At 42.8% G+C, this 19,115-nt stretch overlaps 1 protein-coding gene, 1 long non-coding RNA gene and 1 pseudogene across 2 annotated transcripts in view; 2 read left to right on the plus strand and 1 right to left on the minus strand.

Annotated features, from left to right (window-relative positions):
* Positions 1–279: 279 nt before the first annotated feature.
* On the minus strand, positions 280–13,682 carry LOC132022640 (uncharacterized). The gene is made up of 3 exons (XR_009405657.1): positions 13,594–13,682; positions 12,942–13,171; positions 280–886 (listed from the first exon to the last, which is right to left on the minus strand). It is a non-coding gene; the product is annotated as an uncharacterized LOC132022640 (long non-coding RNA).
* Positions 13,683–17,238: 3,556 nt separating this feature from the next.
* Positions 17,239–17,769, plus strand: LOC132022395 (nuclear transport factor 2-like; annotated as a pseudogene).
* Positions 17,770–18,614: 845 nt separating this feature from the next.
* Positions 18,615–19,115, plus strand: part of CST11 (cystatin 11) — a 2,793-nt gene continuing 2,292 nt past the window's right edge. The window contains exon 1 of the mRNA XM_059407659.1: positions 18,615–18,839. Coding sequence (XP_059263642.1) covers positions 18,615–18,839 — 225 coding nt within the window. The remainder of the gene's footprint in view (positions 18,840–19,115) is intronic.

Raw genomic sequence — 19,115 nt, forward strand, 5'->3', positions numbered from 1 at the left:
CGGGTACATGGAAGGATGGATGCATGGATGGAACAGTGGATGAATATATGAGTAAGTGAATGAATAAATACACCAACCAACCAGTGGGGACACTGCAAGGACCACTAGGACAGCCTCCCAGGAACTGGGGAGTCTGATTGACTCAACATTCTGCACCTACAGTCAAGGTAAGAGCAGTAATGATGAATTCTCCACCCCTTGTCACAGGCAGCAACATTTACAAAATATAAATTTTTTTTCAAGATTTTATTTATTTATTTAACAGACAGAGATCACAAGTAGGCAGAAAGGCAGGCAGAGGGAGAGAAGGGGAAGCAGGCTCTCTGCTGAGCAGGGAGCCCAATGCAGGGCTCAATCCCAGGACTCTGAGATCATGACCCGAGCCAAAGGCAGAGGCTTAACCCACTGAGCCACCCAGGTGCCCCTACAAAATATAAAAGATGTGGGAGAGTGCAAAACAGACGGGAACCCAGAAAGTGTTCTGAGATACATTTAATACTCCTGGTACTAAACAGACCTGAGACTACAGACTGACCGCTGTTCTATGGAGGGAAAGGAACATCTTTAAAAAAAAAAAAAAAAAAGATTTTATTTATTTACTTGTCAGAGAGAGAGAGAGAGAGCACAATGAGAAGGCAGGAAGACAGAGGGAGAAGCAGGCTCCCCACTGAGCACAGAGCCCGATGTGGGACTTTATCATAGGACCCTGAGATCATGACCCGAGCTGAAAACTGATGCTTAACTGACTGAACCACCCAAATGCCCTAGGAACTTCTGCTTGAGGAGCCAGGGGCCCCTTCTCTGCCTCTTTCTGCATGCAGGTACTGTTCAGGAGGAAGAACTGGGAAAGCCATGGTCTGGTATCCACAATAAAGGTGCAGTTGAACTGAAAAAAAAAAAAAAGTAATTATGAGATTAGAACAGTTTAACACATGGAGAGCTCTTCACATGAAAGACTGAGTGGGAGTTCACCATACATGAAAATTAGAAATGACAAAAAGCAAAAAGAAACAGCAGCCTAGGGTAAGATCTGAGGAGCTCAAGTCTCCACCAAAATGATGGGCGAGGGTTACTGAATCTGCACATGTGGGGTGGGGGCTCCTGAGAGGGTCCCACTAGGACCCCACTAAGACCCATGGGTCTTGCCAGTACCCATGACATTTCCTGGATTCTCCCTGCCCCCATGAGTTCTGAGGGAGCCAGCAGACTGCTCAGGAGATGGTCCAGCTGGACACTGGACACTCAGCAAGAGCTACAAACCTACCCAGAAGGGAGACTTTCCCTAAGGCTGGGGTAGAGGGAAGATTGGGACATGTCCTTGAAGTCCAGGATATTAGAGGGGGATGTGGGATGACTAGATAAACTAAAGAGTCCTCCAAAACCAAAATAAAGGAAGAGTTAGGATCACAGAGCCAGAATCCAAGGTTTCAGGAAATATTCAGGCTATGTTCTAGAGAGAGGGCTTCATCCTGGGAGGAAGGTCATATGGGTATTTTCAGAGTATTTCTGGTGGGCCAGCCAGGTGAAAGCAGGGCTCAGCTTCACTACTCTGCTGGAAGCCACTCTGTCTTCTTAGTGTGACCACCTTCCCTCTCTGGGTGGAGCCCTGAGATCTGGATGGAGTGGGCCAAGACCCTCATTGTGGCCCAGGATCATCCCTGACATTTTCTCTAAGCTTCCTTTCATAGACCTTCCTTAATATTATTGTTAATTTTATTATCAACCCTTTTTCTTTCCTGGGCCTTCTTGTAAAGGGCAGCTGTTTAAGTCTTCACCCTGTTCTTTACAAATTGTGCAGTGCAACGTCAACTCCATTAAAAATATCTATCCATTAAAAACCTCTGTCAAGAAGAAATTATAAAACAGCTGCTAAATATTTGCTTCCCATGAATGAATAAAATAGAAAAGTGGGCAAAAGCATAGAGTGTCTATGATATGGACTCTCTCTGGTTCTTGTGGGGGTGGGGGGTAGGAGGGGAAATCCTTATCAAGCTAGTTCCTGTTTTTTTCCTGGAGAATGGAGAAAGAGATGGTAGGATAGAGGGAGGGGGTAGGTGAGGAGAAGATGGCACGGCACACCCAGCCATCTTGGTGAGAATCCCAGAGTCTATAGGTAGTAGTGTGCCGAGGCTTTGGCACTGAAAGAAGCCTCCTTTGTAATAATAGACAGGAAACGGAGTTTGCTATTGTGCTGCTGCAGCTGCCTGCTCTGAAACTTTGTGAAACCATTGATCTGACTTCAATGAACCGTAATTCTATTGATTTGGTGTCAGATCACTGGTAGGCACTTGAGTGACAGCTTGAGTGGATGTGATGTTACTTTTAAATTGTCCTTTTGTTTGCTTTCTAGTTGTCAAAATCTCTTGATAGAATGTGTGCTGCCAAATGCCTGTACAGTCCTTATTAAAGTTCAAGTACCAAGAGCAGGAAAAAAAAAGAAGTGGGCAAAAGACTAGAATATGAATATAAATAGAATATCCAAATCATGTGCAATTTCTCTGTAAGTGTATGATCAACAGAAAGGTTTCCCTAAATGCACCTGAAGCATGTACTGAAATCTTCCCTGAGGCACTCCTCCTGATGGCCTGCACCTGCTAGTCGCATCTGCAGTGCCTTGAATGCACAGGAGGGAGCATGCTCACAGGATCAGAAGCTGCACAGCAACGAGCCTGCATGGGCCACAGCAACCCTAACAGCACCACTGATCTCTCAATCATACACCTGTGCGATGTCATCCAGACACAAGGGGATAACACCAGAGAATCCTCCTCTAGAGAATAGGGTAGTGGGTCTGTTAGTCCACTGATGAGCCATCGCAGCTGGTGGTCCCTTTCAGGGCAGCATCTAGACAGGGATGTAGGGGGTCCTGGGGCTGGGGATGTTTGTCTCTTTATGTGGGAGCTGGCTGCACAGAAAGGCTCTTCTTGTTAACACTGAACTGGATATTTATAAAGTAGCTGCTGTTCCATGTGTTTGTTTCGTTAGGCTTCTATCAGAAGTTATTAAAAGTTACCATTTCATCCTGTTAAATAGAAGTTCATGAAAATTCAAGAACTCAAACTTAGAAATGTAGCCAGAAATCACTTTGAGGAGTAACCTGCCTCTCATTAGATAATTCCTGACCTGGAATTATCTAGAAGACTGACTTGTTCGGAGCTCAGTTTTTGTAACTGACACATGATATCCACTCATGCCCCAAAACACACCAACTCTCTCTCTCTCTCTCTCTCTCACATACACACACAAACACACACACACACACACACACACACACACACACACACATTCCCAACCTCACTTACACAGTCTCCAGACCCTGAGCTAGGACAGGGCACAAGGGCTGGGAGAACAGGTATAGTACCTGTGCCCAAGGAGCTCTCACATCCTACAGGTGTCCAGGGTTGGCTACTGTCCAAGAAGAGGCAGAGGGTCAGGAAATGGGAAAGATTGAGGGAAGCTGGTGGGCACTATGCAGGGAGGGGCCCACACCCAGTTTCTTCAGGAATGTGGTACAGAGGTGAGGCCTTCCCTACCAGGGCCCTGCTAGCATGGCATCCAGCTCAGGGCCGTTCATGCAGGGACTATAATCTGGTCATGGACAGAATGATTCCAACTCACCTTTTTCTGAGCTTGCCCAACCTCCAACAACTTGTATGAGTGTTCTTTCATGTTGTCTTCACTGAACTGAGCCAGATCAACTCCACAGATGTCACTAAATAATCATGGTTCTTACTAATGTCTACAAATTCTTTTTGACTGGTCCAGACATGAGTTCCCAGCGCAATGAGTCCCAGAAGCAGAGGCGTCTTCAGGAACATGTTGTCTTTTGTCAACACCAAGGTCTGGGGACACATGGGAGGAGGGGGTGGCAGCAGCTTCTGTTCTGAGAGCTGCTGACCTCCCCACTTTGACTGGTGCCTCTGTCCAGCTCCGTCTCTCCATCTACCTGCCTGTCCCTTCCATATTACCAAACAGAAAGAATGGAGGAAGAGGGGTCACAACTTCACCCCCTGTCACAAAAACCCTGGACACAAGGCATACATGTGACATGCTCTGTTCCCTGCACATTGCCAGGGCTGCCTGCCTGAGTTGTTATTTCAGCCCCCATCCTGCAGAGCATTGTATCCACCTGTTTGCTCCCATGGCAGTGCATCAACTGAACAAGTCACATAGATTCCTGGAAATGCTGATGAGCCCATTTATGGGAGTGGAGGCAGTTGCCAAGGCTTCCTACAACCTTGGCTGGAGCCCACCACCACCCGGACCCAGGGAAGTACCGGATGGCCAGCCAGCAATGAGGAAGGTTGGGGAACTGTCTAATCTACTGTTCTGACTTGGCCTCTGCCAGAAGGTACATCTGACTTCATCCTCCCAGTTTAGTATGATTGGTTTTCCCTCCCTTCAAAATATGTTCTCAGTTTCACTGTGACTTCTTTCTTGATCTGTGGGCTAGTGTGACTGTGTTATTTAATTCCTACTATAGCCAATTTCTAATCATCCTCTCTCCTGTTGACTTCCAGCTGAAGTCCACCATTGTCAGAAAATGCCCTATTATTTAACTTCTTTGAAATTTGTTCAGATTTCTTTTATTGCTCAGAATATGACCAACATTCTATATGTTCTTGAAGGTATATTCTGTATTTTTTAGGAGTTAGATACCACTCAGTACACCATTTCCTTCAAACCTTTCATATACTTACCCTTTTTTGCTTTATTTTGTTATATCGAGTTTGGTTTGCTTTGGTTTGGGTTCAGGTTTCAGTCTCTTTTTCTGTCTATTGCTCAGAAATGTGTTAAAGTCTCTCATTGTGATTGATCGTGAATTTGTTCTTTTCTCACAATGATTGCTTTATGTATTATGAGACTCTGTCATTAAGTGCTTATACAAATAGAACTGTTATACCTTCTTGGTGGTCAAATAGTTTACCATTATGTGTTAGTTGTATCTTTTATCCCAAGGGACTTCTCTTGCTCTGCAGTCTGCATTGGGTGATATCAGAACTCCTACATCACCATTGTTGTCATTATTTTTCTCATGATACATCTTTATCTATCTTTTTACTCACGATTGGTGTCCTAATCATTAAGATGTTCCTTTGTGAGCAGCAAACAGTTTTTAAAATCTGTCTAGAAGTCTTTTATTTTGAGGGTTTATTCCATCTACAATGACTCATATTACTGATCACTAACAACTAGTATTACCACCACTATTGATGGGTTTGGGTTCCAATTGACCATATAACTATTTGTTTTCTATTCATCTCATTGTCTGTTCCTTCTTTTCTTCTTTCTTGCATTCTTTTTCAAGTTCAAAGTTTCCATTTATTCCTCTCCATGGCTTTATTTACTCCTTATTTTACTCTTCTTTTGTGGTACCATTAACAATTATGACAAGCATCATTGAGTTACTTGTATCTGATGTAAATTAGTACTTTTACCATTTCAGAGATGGTGAAAAGACCTTAGAAGACTATAACTCCTAACTCCCTGTTATTGTTGTCAGGTGTTTAAGTTCTGTATATTTGAAAGACCATACAACAGTATGATTGTCTTAAGTTAATTGAATTTAATAACATATTTACCCTTCTGCTCTGCATCCTTCAACATTATTTTCACTGGGGTTATTTCTTATTCCCAAAGAACTCTCTTAAGGATTAATTTTTGGCTGGATCTTGATAATGTACCTCTTAATTAATTTGTTGGTTTTTTTTTCTTTCGAAAACTGTCTTCTCACTAAACAACTGTACTTCCATGGAGGCCCTTGTCCTAAGGGTTCAGCAAACTTCCCCCATACCCCCGACATGTCCTTCAAGCATGGCTAATATATGGACTTTAAGATGATAAATTATTCTCTGTGCCCTGCTTTGGCTACATCTCAGAAGACTTGCTATGCCATATGTTCATTATCTTTTGATTGAAAGTATTTTCTTATTTTCTATGTGATTTCTTCTTTGACCCTTGGCTTATTGAGAAATATACTACTAACTTTACAAGAGCTAGAGTTTTCCAAATTATTTTTATTGTCTACTGTGTGAAGCATAAACAATGAATCCCAGAACACTGAAAAAATAAAATGAAGTTTAAATTTTTTAAAAAATACTCTGAACTCTTTTCACCTTTTAAAATTTTGAGATTCCTCTCCTTTTTGATGATCTGAAATGTTTTTACTTTACCTTCATTTTCAAGAAAAATTTTGCTGGCTATAGAATTCTAGGTAATTAGAGTTTTCATTTCAGTTCCTTGAAGACTCGAAGTGGCGCTTCTTAAATTGGTCTATTTCCAATTAACATGCAGGTTGTGGCCCTTCATGGTCTCAACTGAAGTCCTGGGATATTTGCTACAGCTCTTCTTCTTAGCAGGTGCCGAACTCCAGGTTTTGTCCCCCACTTGAGGCAAAGAAACACCTCTTCCCCAGGGTACTGAAAGCCACTCCCTCCCATTCCTCCATTCACACCCTGGTACCCTGTTACTCCTCTCTCCTCTCCACATCTTGCTTTGAGTCAAGCAAGACAGAGATGATACAGTTCCACACCGCAGGAGTGTCCATCACCACTTGTCTTTCCCAGGAGCAGTAAATAGTGCCTATAGCCTAAGTTCTCACCAGAAAGACAAGGCTGAGTCCCCAGGTAGGGGAGTTTAAGCATCAAGGAGCAGGTAGGGATGTGCTGAGTTGAACTGCTACCTTCTAAGTTCATTTGCAGTCCTGATGAAGGCTTTCTTTCAAACTGGTGGCCCCTGTGCCCTGGTGGATGTCTATAGGTAGATGGAATCTCCCTTGGCCAACCTCTTGTGCCTCTCAGATTTAGGTATGGCCCATCTACAGAATGCCTGTGCCCTGTGAGCCTGGTGGCCGGAGTCTGAAGCAGAAGTAATGTGGTCTTTGCTTCCTGGGAAATTCTCCTATAACCCTTGACTCTCAGGAGGTTTGTGTGAAAAAAAAAAAAATTTCATTCCTCTTGAAAGAGCACTGAACATTCAACCTGGCTCTACCTTAAAGTTCTCTTCATTCTGTCTTTGGCCTCCGGTCCACGGTCCAGCACTGCCTCTGGAAAGGTCAGCAGGACCATTTCCCTCCTTCCCTATAGAGATCAAGCCCATAGGTGACTGGACTCACTGTAGACTCATAGACAAAGCAGAGAGCTGCCCAGGTCAGGACCCCTGGGAATTCTACTGGGGTTTGACAGTTACTGCTCCAGAATGGGGCTTACTGAACAGATATGTACTCATCCACGTCCACAGAAGCATTAGGCACTATAGCCAAAAGTCTGAAGTAACGTATATCTACCAACAGATGGATGGATAAACAAAATATTTTACATCAATACAACAGAATACTATTCAGCCTCAAAAAGAAAAGAAATTCTGTCACAAAGGATAACATGAGTGAACATTGAGGGCATTATGTTGAGTGAAATAAGCCAGTCACCAAAGAACAAATATTGTATGACTACACTTATATGAGGTACCCCGGAATATTCAAATCCATACAAACAGAAAGTGGAAAGGTAGTTGCCAGGGACAAGAGGGTGGGAAGAGATGAGGTATTACTATCTAATGAGTGCAGAGTTTAAGTTTAGGAAAATGAGAAAGTTCTAGGGATGGATGGTGGTGATGGTTGCACAACAGTGTGAATATACTTAATACCAATAGAATGTACAATTAAAAATGATTAAAGCAAAAGAACACAAACAATAAAATAGAAAATGTCAGTGAAAAAAAATGATTAAAGCAATAAACTTCATGTTATGTATCTTTTGTTACAACAAAAACTACATATACCTATTAGGGGCTCAGGAAAATTCTCAATTACAAAGGAGAGAAGCATATGGTTCTGCAGGGAAGTCCAGGTTGCTCCCATCACACATGCTGGCACCACCCTCCAGAGCCCATGTGTCAGCAGGGAGAAGCAGGGAAGAGAACCCCTTCCCTGAACATAAACGAACTCTAACCTGCTGGCTGTCCTCTGCCAGTCTCCCAGCTGGCCTGAGCACTGCTGCCTCTTTCTACAGCAATGTTATCCACCGGGGGCTATCATTGGCCCCTCTCAAAGCTGTGCCCTGTATCTCAGAACACCTGATGCTTGCCTGGGTGTCCAATTCTTATATCACATTCAAGATCAGTCATTCCCAAGTAAACATTAAAACTCAACAGAACACACAGAGTAACTATTATAAGAATATGTTATCCTCTGTGGAGAAAGGAAAATCCTCTTACACTGTTGGTGGGAATGCAAGCCGGTACAGCCACTCTGGAAAAGAGTATATGGAGGTTCCTCAAGACATTAAAAATAGAGCTACCCAATGGCCCAGCAATTGCACTTGGTATTTTCCCCAAAGATACAGATGTAGTGAAAAGGAGAGGCAGGGCACCTGGGTGGCTCAGTGGTTTAAAGCCTCTGCCTTCGGCTCAGGTCATGATCCCAAGGTCGTGGGATCCAAGGGAGCCTGCTTCCCCCTCTCTCTCTGTCTGCCTCTCTGCCTACTTGTGATCTCTCTCTCTGTCAAATAGATAATAAAATCTTAAAAAAAAAAAAGTTTAAAAAAAAGAAAAAAGAAAAGGAGAGGCACATGTGCCCCGATGTTCATAGCAGCAATATCCACTATAGCTAAACTGTGGAAGGAACCAAGATGTCCTTTAACAAATGAATGGATAAAGAAGACATGGTTCAGATACACAACAGAATATTACTCAGCCATCAGAAAAGATGAATACTACAATTTGCATCAACATGATTGAAACTGGAGGGGATTATGCTAAGTGAAATAAGTCAAGCAGAGAGAGACAATTATCATACAGTTTCATTCATATGTGGAACATAAGGAATAACATGGAGGACCATAGGGGAAGGAAAATAAAACTGAAGGGGAGGAATCAGAGAGGGAGACAAACCATGAAAGACTCTGGACTCCAGGAAACAAACTGAGGGTTACAGAAGGGAAGAAGGTAGGGGGATGGGGTAAAAGGGTGATGGGTATTAAGGAGGGCACATGTGGTAATGAGCATTGTGTGTTATATACAACTAATGAATTGTTGAACACTATATCAAAAACTAATGATGCATTATATGTTGGTTAATTAAATGTAATAATAAATAAATAAAAGAATATTTTATCTTCTTGAGATCTGAAAGTTTAGATAGCAATGTTTTTTTTAATGGTGCAAAGAAAGTTCTGTTCCTCAGTCGTTCAGCTATAAGTCAGAACCAGGACCAAGCACCAACATAGTTCAATGCTCGAGGAACCCAGACCAAAGCCAATAGGCCCCTGCTCTCCTGCCTCATCCCACACTTCTGGCCTTGTCCTTGGGATGATAAGCCAGTGAATAAACATGCTTTCTATAGGGACATTACTATTCCTTAGCTCTGAATAAGTCTCATTGCTACTATCTCAAAAGTTGGAAAGGGGAGGGGGATGGGTAAGCCTTGGTGGTGGTTATTAAGGAGGGCACATATAGCATGGAGCACTGAGTGCAGTACATAAACAATGAATCTTGGACCACTGAAAAAATAAAATTAAATTTTAAAAAAATGTTGGGAGAGACCAAGACAGCTGGCAAGACAGCCACAAAAAGAACAGAGCTTTCCTTTTTCAGGGAGGTAGGGTCAGAACTGAGGCCTTGAGAGGAGGTGGGGTATGTGTGTCCCCTGAGGCCAATGGGCACAGACCAGGAGAGATCCACAGACAGGTTTCTGTACTGTCAGAGCACTTACCAGGATGCCATGCTATTGCACAAATTAGAGAAATACATATTTAGGGAAATTCCACAGTATAATGCCTCTTCAAAAATGTCAAGGTCAGGGTGCCTGGGTGGCTCAGTCAGTTATACTTATGGAAATATAAGTCATGGGGATGAAAGCCACAGCATAGGGACTATAATCAATGGTGTAATAGCATTGTATGGTGACTGATGGTAGCTACACCAGCTATACCTGTGGTGAGCATAGCATAACATATAGACTTGTTAAATCACTCTTTGTCCACCTGAAACTAATGTAACATTGTGTGCGAACTACAATTTTTAAAAAGACACCAATGCTGAAATAACTCAGTCTGACAAGGAGTTTAAAGCAACTGTTATAGAACATTCAAAGAAATAAAGGCAAGGACTTTTGAAATGAATGGAAAGGTAGGAAATATTAACAAAATCAAGAAAATTTAAAAAGAGGTAGCAAACAAAAACAAATACTAAAATAGTAGGCTCAATCCAAACACAATCAATAATTACATTAAATATAAGTGATCTAAAGTAAGAGATTGTCAAAATGAATAAAAATATGACTCAACTACATACTCTCCTTATTCATATACAACATGATTATATGTATGCCCAGAAACATCATATGAGTACATGCATCATGTTGTGAAAATCCCAAGGAAACCAGCCCCAAATTCTATAGAGCTAGAGTATGGTTCCTGCAAAATGGTAGATAAATACATGGAACAGAATAGTCAAGAAATATAACCACTGGTAGCCTACTCGCTTTTTACATTGATGTAAAAGGCAATTCAAGGTAGAAAAACACTCTTGCAACAAATGGTGTCGGAATAACTGAGCTCCTTTGGGCAGTAAATGAATCTCAAACTCAAGGAGTAAATATGGAGGAAAGAAGAAATAAAATCATCCTATCATGCTCATGCTGGGGTGGGGGGTGGGGGACAGAAGAGCAGGAAAAAAAATAAGTCTAAAGAGTTCATCTTTAAGGGGAGAAGGCGTGAACAGATAATAGTCTTGAACAGCAGGTGTGATAATCATTTTAAGAATAGGAAAATACAGTTTTACTTGGGACTAATATTCTGTGCTAGATTGATAAAATGGTTACAGTTCTTTAAGCCTCCCTATATCCACCCCCTTTGCAAAGGCGACTTTACAGTTCCTCTCACTGAGAGGTGGAGTCTCTTATCCTTTTTCATGGAATGTCACAGAAGTGTCTGTAAGCCAATTCCAAGTCTAAACCCCAAGGACCTAGAGCATATCCTCTCATTCTCTTGGAAGCCTGTCACCATCATGGGACATGCCTAAGTTACCCTGCTGAAGCATGAAGGGCCATGTGTAATAGAATCAGGTGGACCCAGGTGAGACCCCTGACACATGAGAGAATGCCACCAAGATCAGCAGAGCAAAGATTATGCTTAAAAAGTTGGAAGGGAGGCGCCTGGGTGGCTCAGTCAGTTGGGTGTCTGCCTTCAGCTCAGGTCCTGATCTCAGGGTCCTGGGATTGAGCCTCACATCAGTCTCCCTGCTCTGCATCAAGTCTGCTTTTCCCCCTCCCTCTGTGATTTCTCGCATTCACACTCTCGCAAATAAATAAATAACTTAAAAAAAAAAAAGGTTGGAAGAGCTGAGAACACAAAATAAATCAAGAGAAAATGTTAAACACTTAACGTAATATGCAGAAATTAACTCTGCACAAACTGCATTAAACCTGAAAGAATCTGGGCAAAGCAGCAGACACTGCTTTGGAAAGTGAGAAGCCATGAAACTTTCACGATAGCCTTATACCAACTGTAGAAGGATTTATTGTGACTTCTTGTTTTTCAGACTGTTCCTGAGTTATTATTAACATTTATTTAAGTAGAAAATATGCATATTGTTTGTATCTACATTGATATATGGATAATGTATCTTCAGTTTTATCTATAATTTACAGATGATATATTATAGACTTATTTATTATCTACAGATGTGTTTAAAAATAATTTCATACAGTACAAAATGGAGTGCATGCATGGCATATACTGAAAACAGGAAATATATGTCAGTTCATTAAACTTTATTTCAGTTTTATATATGTAGGTATGTGCTAGACCATAATAAACACACTATTTCTTCCTGTGGAATGATCTAACATGTTTATAGCCTAGTACGTTGAGTAACAAAAGAGTCTGTGCAGCCAGCAGAAAAGGCCAGTACAAGAATAACTATTCTTTTTCTGTTCTGTACACACACCATCTTAACCCCTCAAGGCCAGGCTGCAATCACTCTTTGATAGGCTCATATTTTTTGGCCTTGTCTTTTCAGATTTGCAGTCAGACAGTGATCCTCATTTAAAAGAACTTCCTCCATTTGCTATGATTACTTATAAGGCTAGGCATTCTGGTGGCAGGTTCCCAGATATTTATAGCTCTGCCAAAGGTTTAGAAGTTGTTTACACCTCTTTGTGACGTTTTTAGAAAAGACTACTTTAGAAAGGATGGCTTCTCACAGATATTATCCCAAACTCCCCCAACCCATGGCTTGAACAGGCCAATCAAGAAATTCCAGTTAATGAATCTATCAATAACCAAACTTTACCTGAAGTCTTTTGTGCCTCAACTGGTTTCATTTTTGTTTGCAGTAGACAGCATTTCCCATGGGCATGAACGTTTAGATAGCTGGTGCACAAGGGGTCAATGCTTTTGGAGACATTTAACTGTCCGAGTCAGCATCTATAACACATCAGAAGTTTCCCACTTGCCCTGCCTTGAGCCTCCATAGCCACCTTCAACAAAAACTTCCAGGAGGCATACATGACTCCAGAACTGTCTCCAAAGGGAGAACCTTTCTCACATGCCAATCAACACATGACCAGAAATCTCTCCCTAATAGTAGGAAAGCTAGCCAGTCCCACAGCCAAAGCAGTAGCAGCCCAGTGGTAATCACTTGACTCGCCAGATAAAGTAGTTATAGACAATCACATGGCCCTTGATTATCTACTTACTGAACAAAGAGGCATTTATACAGTTGTGAATTCCATCCTTTTTACATGGATCGATGCCTCTAGAGAAGCAGAAATTTAATTATAGAGGATCAGAGAGCAAGCAAATTTCTCCTTACACTCCATCGTCTTGATCTATTTAGCTGGCTACCCTCAGGTTTCAGCTCCTGGCTTAGAATGATCATACTAACTGTATTTACCACATTACTCTAATTCTACTTTACATAATTATTCTTCAACTTCTTACCTGCTGCCTGTCAAATGTCTGCAAAAGGGATGCATCCAAGAGGATGATGTTGCTTCAATGCGTGGAGATGATCTCCAATGCTTACCACGTTGATAAGATAAAGAGTGTGGGTGGAAAAGGCCCGAAACTTCTCCCTCCTACCCTTCCTTGTTGCTCACATGTGGCCTCAGTAGTTTCAGTGAGTGCACTTTACCTCCAACATGGGACGTGACAGCCAGCACAGGGCTTTCCTGGCAACAGGACAAAGGCACAAAATGGGAGAAATCCTTGTGATCAGTGATGCTCTCTAGGGAAGATCTTGATCAAAAGCGGAAAATGTAGAAATGCCTAAAGGACACCTCATTTAAAATGGAGTCGGGAAGCCCTGAAGGGAACACTCTCTTGCACGTACTGTTCCTGGCAGTGGGCAGCACCAGCAGGAAGAGAAAAGATAAAAACTATCTTGACAAGGAGGACATTTTTCACATAGGAATTTTGTCTCCTGCCTTTAAGAAAAAGGAGGAAACCCCCTCCCTGTCCCAGCAACGGTGCACTAAGCACTGCTTGCCCTCAACGAGAAACCACCACAGTCTGTAAGACTTGTTCTTCTCCAGTGAACTTTTGCTCAAAATAATCCTCCCTGATGTCCTCCTAAAACCTAATGAAAGCTGACCTTCCTTTTGTCTCTTCAGACTATCCTATGGTTCACCATACTGTGTATGTCCTGAAGTGCGATTCCTCTGCTATCTCCAAATAAACTCGCTTTGCCAGTAAAATAACTGGCAGTTTTATTTTTAAGGTTGACGTCATCGGAGAACTTACAAAAGCACTAGAGAATGTGTGTCTTTTAGAAACAAACCAGGCAGACTTCCTCAGCGTGTCCTTCAAACTGAGGTGAGAGTTTGGTGGTCAGATAACTTCTTCCAATGGAGCGCATCCAAGCCTGTGGCAGGAAACACATTAAGCAAATCCATGTAAACCTGAAACTAAGTGTCCTGTTCAAAGTTGAGCAGGAAGACTTTCTGACAGCGGGCAGTTACCCTCCCTCCCCTTTTAATTTCAGCCTCCAAACCAACTGTCAGTAGGATGCGGAAAGCCTCCTGCCAGGAAGAATGTTTTTTTGTTCTTTTTTTTTCACTGTATGTCCTCATCTTCCCTCTTTTTTTTTTTTTTTTTTTTGGTTTTTTAAAATCTTTTTTTTTTTTTTTTTAGTTAACATGTAATATATTATTAGTCCTAGGGGTACAGGCCTGTGAATCTCCAGGTTTACACACGTCATTGCACATACCTTCCCCAATGTCCATAATCCCATCACCCTCTCCCTATCCCCTCCCTTCCCCCCCACCCACAACCCTCTGTTTGTTTTGTGAGATTAAGAGTCTCTTATGGTTTGTCTGCCTCCTGATCCCACCTTTTTTCATTTATCCTTTTCTAGCCTCCAAGCCTTCCACATTGCTTCTCAGCTTCCTCAAATCAGGGAGATCATATGATAATTGTCTTTCTCTGATTGACTTATTTCGCTAAGCATAATACCCTCTAGTTCCATCCACATTGTTGCAAATGGCAAGGGTTCATTTCTTTTGATGGCTGCATAATATTCCATTGTGTATATATATCACATCTTCTTTATCTATTCATCTGCTGATGAATATCTAGGTTCTTTCCATAGTTTGACTATTGTAGACATTGCTGCTATAAACATTCAGGTGGACGTGTTCCTTTGGATCACTACATTTGTATCTTTAGGATAAATACCCAGTAGTGCAATTGCTGGGTTGTAGGGTAGCTCTTTTTTCAAATTTTGAGGAACATCCATGCTGTCTTCTAGAGTGGTTGCACCAGCTTGCATTCCCACCAACAGTGGGAATTTTCTTTTCTTTATTTTCTTTTATCTTGCTTTCTTTTCTTTTCTCTTCTCTTCTTTTTAATAAGATAAATGTACTAGGAAGTGTACCCAGAGATGCATTGTCTTATGGCAATAAAGCCATTGGCCCATGTTACCCATAAATGATCCATGGTGGGATGTGGGCTGAAAATGGTGAATGAGGACTAGGTGGGCCCTGGTGGCTGCTTTTGGGACTTCCAAGGGACAGTTGTGTGGTACACCCAAATGGGCAGTTTGAGGGGAGTAAGGACGATCTGGTCCTGAGTTTGAGGAGCTTCACTACACAGTGGGATTTTCAAAGAAATTTTCAGCAACCAGGTAGAAATATAGGATCAGATCTCAAAATAAGGACCTGGCGTGAAGGCAGTTATATAGGGGTCTACTCTATGGAAGCACTGAATGTGGCCAAATTCTTAGTAGTTTTGAGTATGGAAATGAGGTTCTTCATTCAGAGCCCATGACAGTGGGTATAATTTGGGGATCTATAACCTCTCTAAAGTTACATACAACATTTTATGTGGATGTTTCTCAATGCTCAAATGGGCTTTTTTTTTTTTTTTTGACACAGAGAGAGAGAACATAAGCCGGGGGGGGGGGGGGGTAGCAGGAAGAGGGAGAGGGAGAAGCAGGAGAAGCAGGCTCCCCACCGAGCAAGGAGCACTTTGCGGGACTCAGTCCCAGGACCCTGGGATCTTGACCTGAGCTGAAGGCAGATGCTTAACCGACTGAACCACCCAGTTGCCCCTCAAATGGACTTTTTAACTGAGAGAGATTTCAAGGTGAGGTTTTAGAGAAGAAATGGGAAATTTCTCACAGTAGGCGAAGACTCATAGATATTGAGGAAATAAAGCAGTCAGGAGTTGGAGAGCAGAGAGAAAGTTTTAAGCAATGTGGGCTCCTGTCTGAACCTCACCAAGGCTACAAGTTAAGACTGACTCAATGCTTTCCAGCTGGGCACCCAAGAAACGGCTGGGCCAGAACTCGTCTGAGCAGAGAGAGCTGGAGTGGGAAAGTCCATACACTTTAGCTTAAAGAAACCAATGGATTCCCAGGGAGCAAACAACCAGATGGAAGACATCTTGGGCAAACAACCAGATGGAATGCTGCTGGGATTGACAGAATAACTTCCCCCCAGAATGTTCTGGTCCAATTCCTGGAATCTGTGAACAGGCTGCCTCCAAAAGCAAAAGGGATTTGCAGGTGTGATTAAGCTAAGGCTCTTAATATGGATAGATGAACCTCAATTATCTGGGTGGGTTGAAATAATTACAAGGATGCTTGTGAGAGGGAGGTAGAGAGTCAGAGAAGGACAGGTGGCAGAAGAATCAGAGGTCAGATGAAACATTTGAAGATGCTACACTGTTGTCTTTGAAGATGGGAAAGGGGATATAGGCTAAGGCATGCAGGTGGCCTCTACAAGCGAGAAAATGAAAGAAATCGGTTCTTCTCCAGAGCTTCCAGAAGGAATGCAACCCTGCTAGCACCTTAATTTTAGAATTTGTAATCTCCAGAACTGTGAGATAATAACTGTGTGTTGTTTTTAAGCCAGTGATGATGATAACTTATTACAGCAGCCCTAGGAAACTAACACAGCTTCCAAGAGAGCTGTGGAGGAGAGGTTACTAGCAGTGGAGGCTGGGGTAGAGCCAGGAAGGGACTCACAGAACTGTATACTGCATAATTCCCAACAAGTCCAGAAGCACTGCAGCTGGTGCCATGTAGGAACTTCTCAGTATCTCCACCCCTTCTTTTTCTCCTCGTCCCCACATCAGAAGGGTCCTGAAGTAAGATGGTAAGATGAGGCAGATGGAACAGATGGGGAAAAATGAAAAAGGAGCTATCACTCTTCCCTGTAGGCAGGCCTCCAGGAGGAAGAAGTATAGCATCACAACACAATCCAAGCTCTAACCACCTGGAGAGACTGGTTCTTGATTACTAGACTGAGGTTGTATGTATTGTCTGAGAGTGCCCTAAAAGGTTACAGGGGACAAATAGCATAGCCGGAGCCATTCAATGGGACAGTGGAAAGTGAATATAAAGCTGTCTCATGACTTCATTCATACATGGAGTCTGCTTCCCATATGGGGCACATCTTTTGTTTTCTGAAAACCATTGGCTTCTCCAAGGGAGGCCATGCACCTCCCAAATTTAAGAGTTCTTAACACAGGGAGTCATCTGGGTGGCTCAGAAGATTAAGCGTCTGACTTTGGCTCAGGTCATGATCTCGGCGTCCTGGGATTGAGCCAGGCTCCTCATTCAGCAGGAGCCTGCTTGTTCTTCTGTCCCTCCCCTTGCTTGTGTTCTCACTCTCTCTCAAAAATAAATACATTTAAAAAAAAAAAAAAAGGAAAGAGTTATTAATACAGGCTGTCGCACCACTGCCATCATTGTGCCAGCCCCTTGGATCTCAACAAGGCTGGATGATGTTTCAGAATGGCCGACAAGCCTATTTGAGAGCAGATTTCATCCATATTCATTCAATATGACAGGAACCAACTGGGAACAATTTATATTGACCCATCATGCCTTACATGGGAGGGACAGCAATTCCTGAGGAAAGCTGCCATTGTGGAGAGGCTGTCTAGTCTTCCATTCCAGAAACCCAGTGCAGCATCACAGTGCAGAACCAGCAGCCCATGCCAGATAGCTGCATCAACAGCATGGTTGTGGGCCAGCTCAAGGCTGATGAAAACCCCAATGTGGGGTTCCACCAGATGTTCCCATTAAAGAACATTGCCAATGCTTGGCTTTGCACCAATCACATGTTCAAGGCTTTCCCTGCACAACTTCAACTGGTTTCCTCCCAGCCAAGCACTTCTGCTGCTCCTCTTTTCTCCTCTTCTTTATACTATTCACATTCCTCCAGATATTCAAAATATTATACACAAACGATCAGGGTCGTGGTGGGAGTGGGCTCAGTGTGCTGCCACTATGGAGGTATTGGGCATGACATTTGGACACTAGCTGCATCTGACAAAGTCTGTGTTGAACCAGCACATACCTTGGAAAGACTTAAGTAATGCAAAGGCTTGTCTTTTTATTTCCTTATTTTTAACCTACCGGCAAGTTGCCCTAATAACTCAGAAGTGAAGGGAAAGGTGGCTGCCTAACTGCCTGGATATTCATCTGTTCAGATGTTTCAATGTCTCATGATACAATAACATCACAAATATTTTCTTTAAAAAAAGATTAACACAGAGGAAGAGACCAAGATTTAGGCCTGAAGGAAAGGTGATATCCTGGCCAGGCAGAGTATGGGAAAGGGTGATAAGAAGAGTCCAAGAGAAAGGCAAAGGACAGAGAGGATGTGGTGTTCACTTGGCTGACCTGTTTGTGCCCCACTGCCCTGTGATCCAGCATCCCCCATGTCTCCATTGCTTTCTGTCACTCCAGAACACCCACAGTGCTGGCTGAGATGGGTTCAATAGATAGATGCACCTGGCCTGGCTTCCACCTAGATCATGCTGGGTAGCAAGGCATACCCAGCATGGGGTAGCAAGAGGGTGTGTGTTGCTAAGACGGAAGCCCCCAAAAGAGAAGAGATGAGTATTTGCATAAGTGTATGTGTGTGATAGGTGAATGTATGCAAAAAGAAGAAGAGAAAGTGGGACTGAACTTGCCAACCATGACAGAGTATTCCTGCTCATTCACCAGGTCCAGCTATAGTAGAGAGGGTGGAGGAGGAGGGCTGTGGGTTTCAATTACTGACCATTTAAATATGGCCAGGCAAGGAAGGTCAGTGGGATCTTGCTTGGCCCTGGAGGGTAAGGGGGGGTGGTTTCTTCCTATCACTCCCCAGGTGAGGGACAATGGCCAGACTCTGGCAGGTCCCACAAATCCTGCTGGCCATACTGGTATCTCTGATGGCCCTCACCTACCAAGAGAAAAGGAAAACCTTTCTGAGTGTCAAAGAAGTTCCTGCATCAGAGTGCTATGTGGCAGCCACTATGCAGTATGTGATCAATGACTTCAATGAGAAGAGTGACGACAAGTACAGTTTCCAGACTGTGCATGTCCTGAAGGTCCAGAAGCAGGTCAGGTCAGCCCCCTCTCCTAGCCATGCCTTTCCAAAGGGGACAGTCCAAAGGGGATGCCCATACAAGTGAATTTCAGCCTCATTTAGTTTCAAGTGGGAATTTTAGGAGAAACATAAATTCACTGACATGGATGAAATTATTTAAATGACATCAACAGATGAATGGATCAAGAAGATGTGGTATATATACACAATGGAATACTATGCAGCCATCAAAAGAAATGAAATCTTGCCATTTGCAACAACATGGATGGAACTAGAGCGTATCATGCTT

The sequence above is a fragment of the Mustela nigripes genome, chromosome 7, assembly GCF_022355385.1.
Source record: "Mustela nigripes isolate SB6536 chromosome 7, MUSNIG.SB6536, whole genome shotgun sequence".
In the NCBI taxonomy this organism is placed as follows: domain Eukaryota; kingdom Metazoa; phylum Chordata; class Mammalia; order Carnivora; family Mustelidae; genus Mustela; species Mustela nigripes.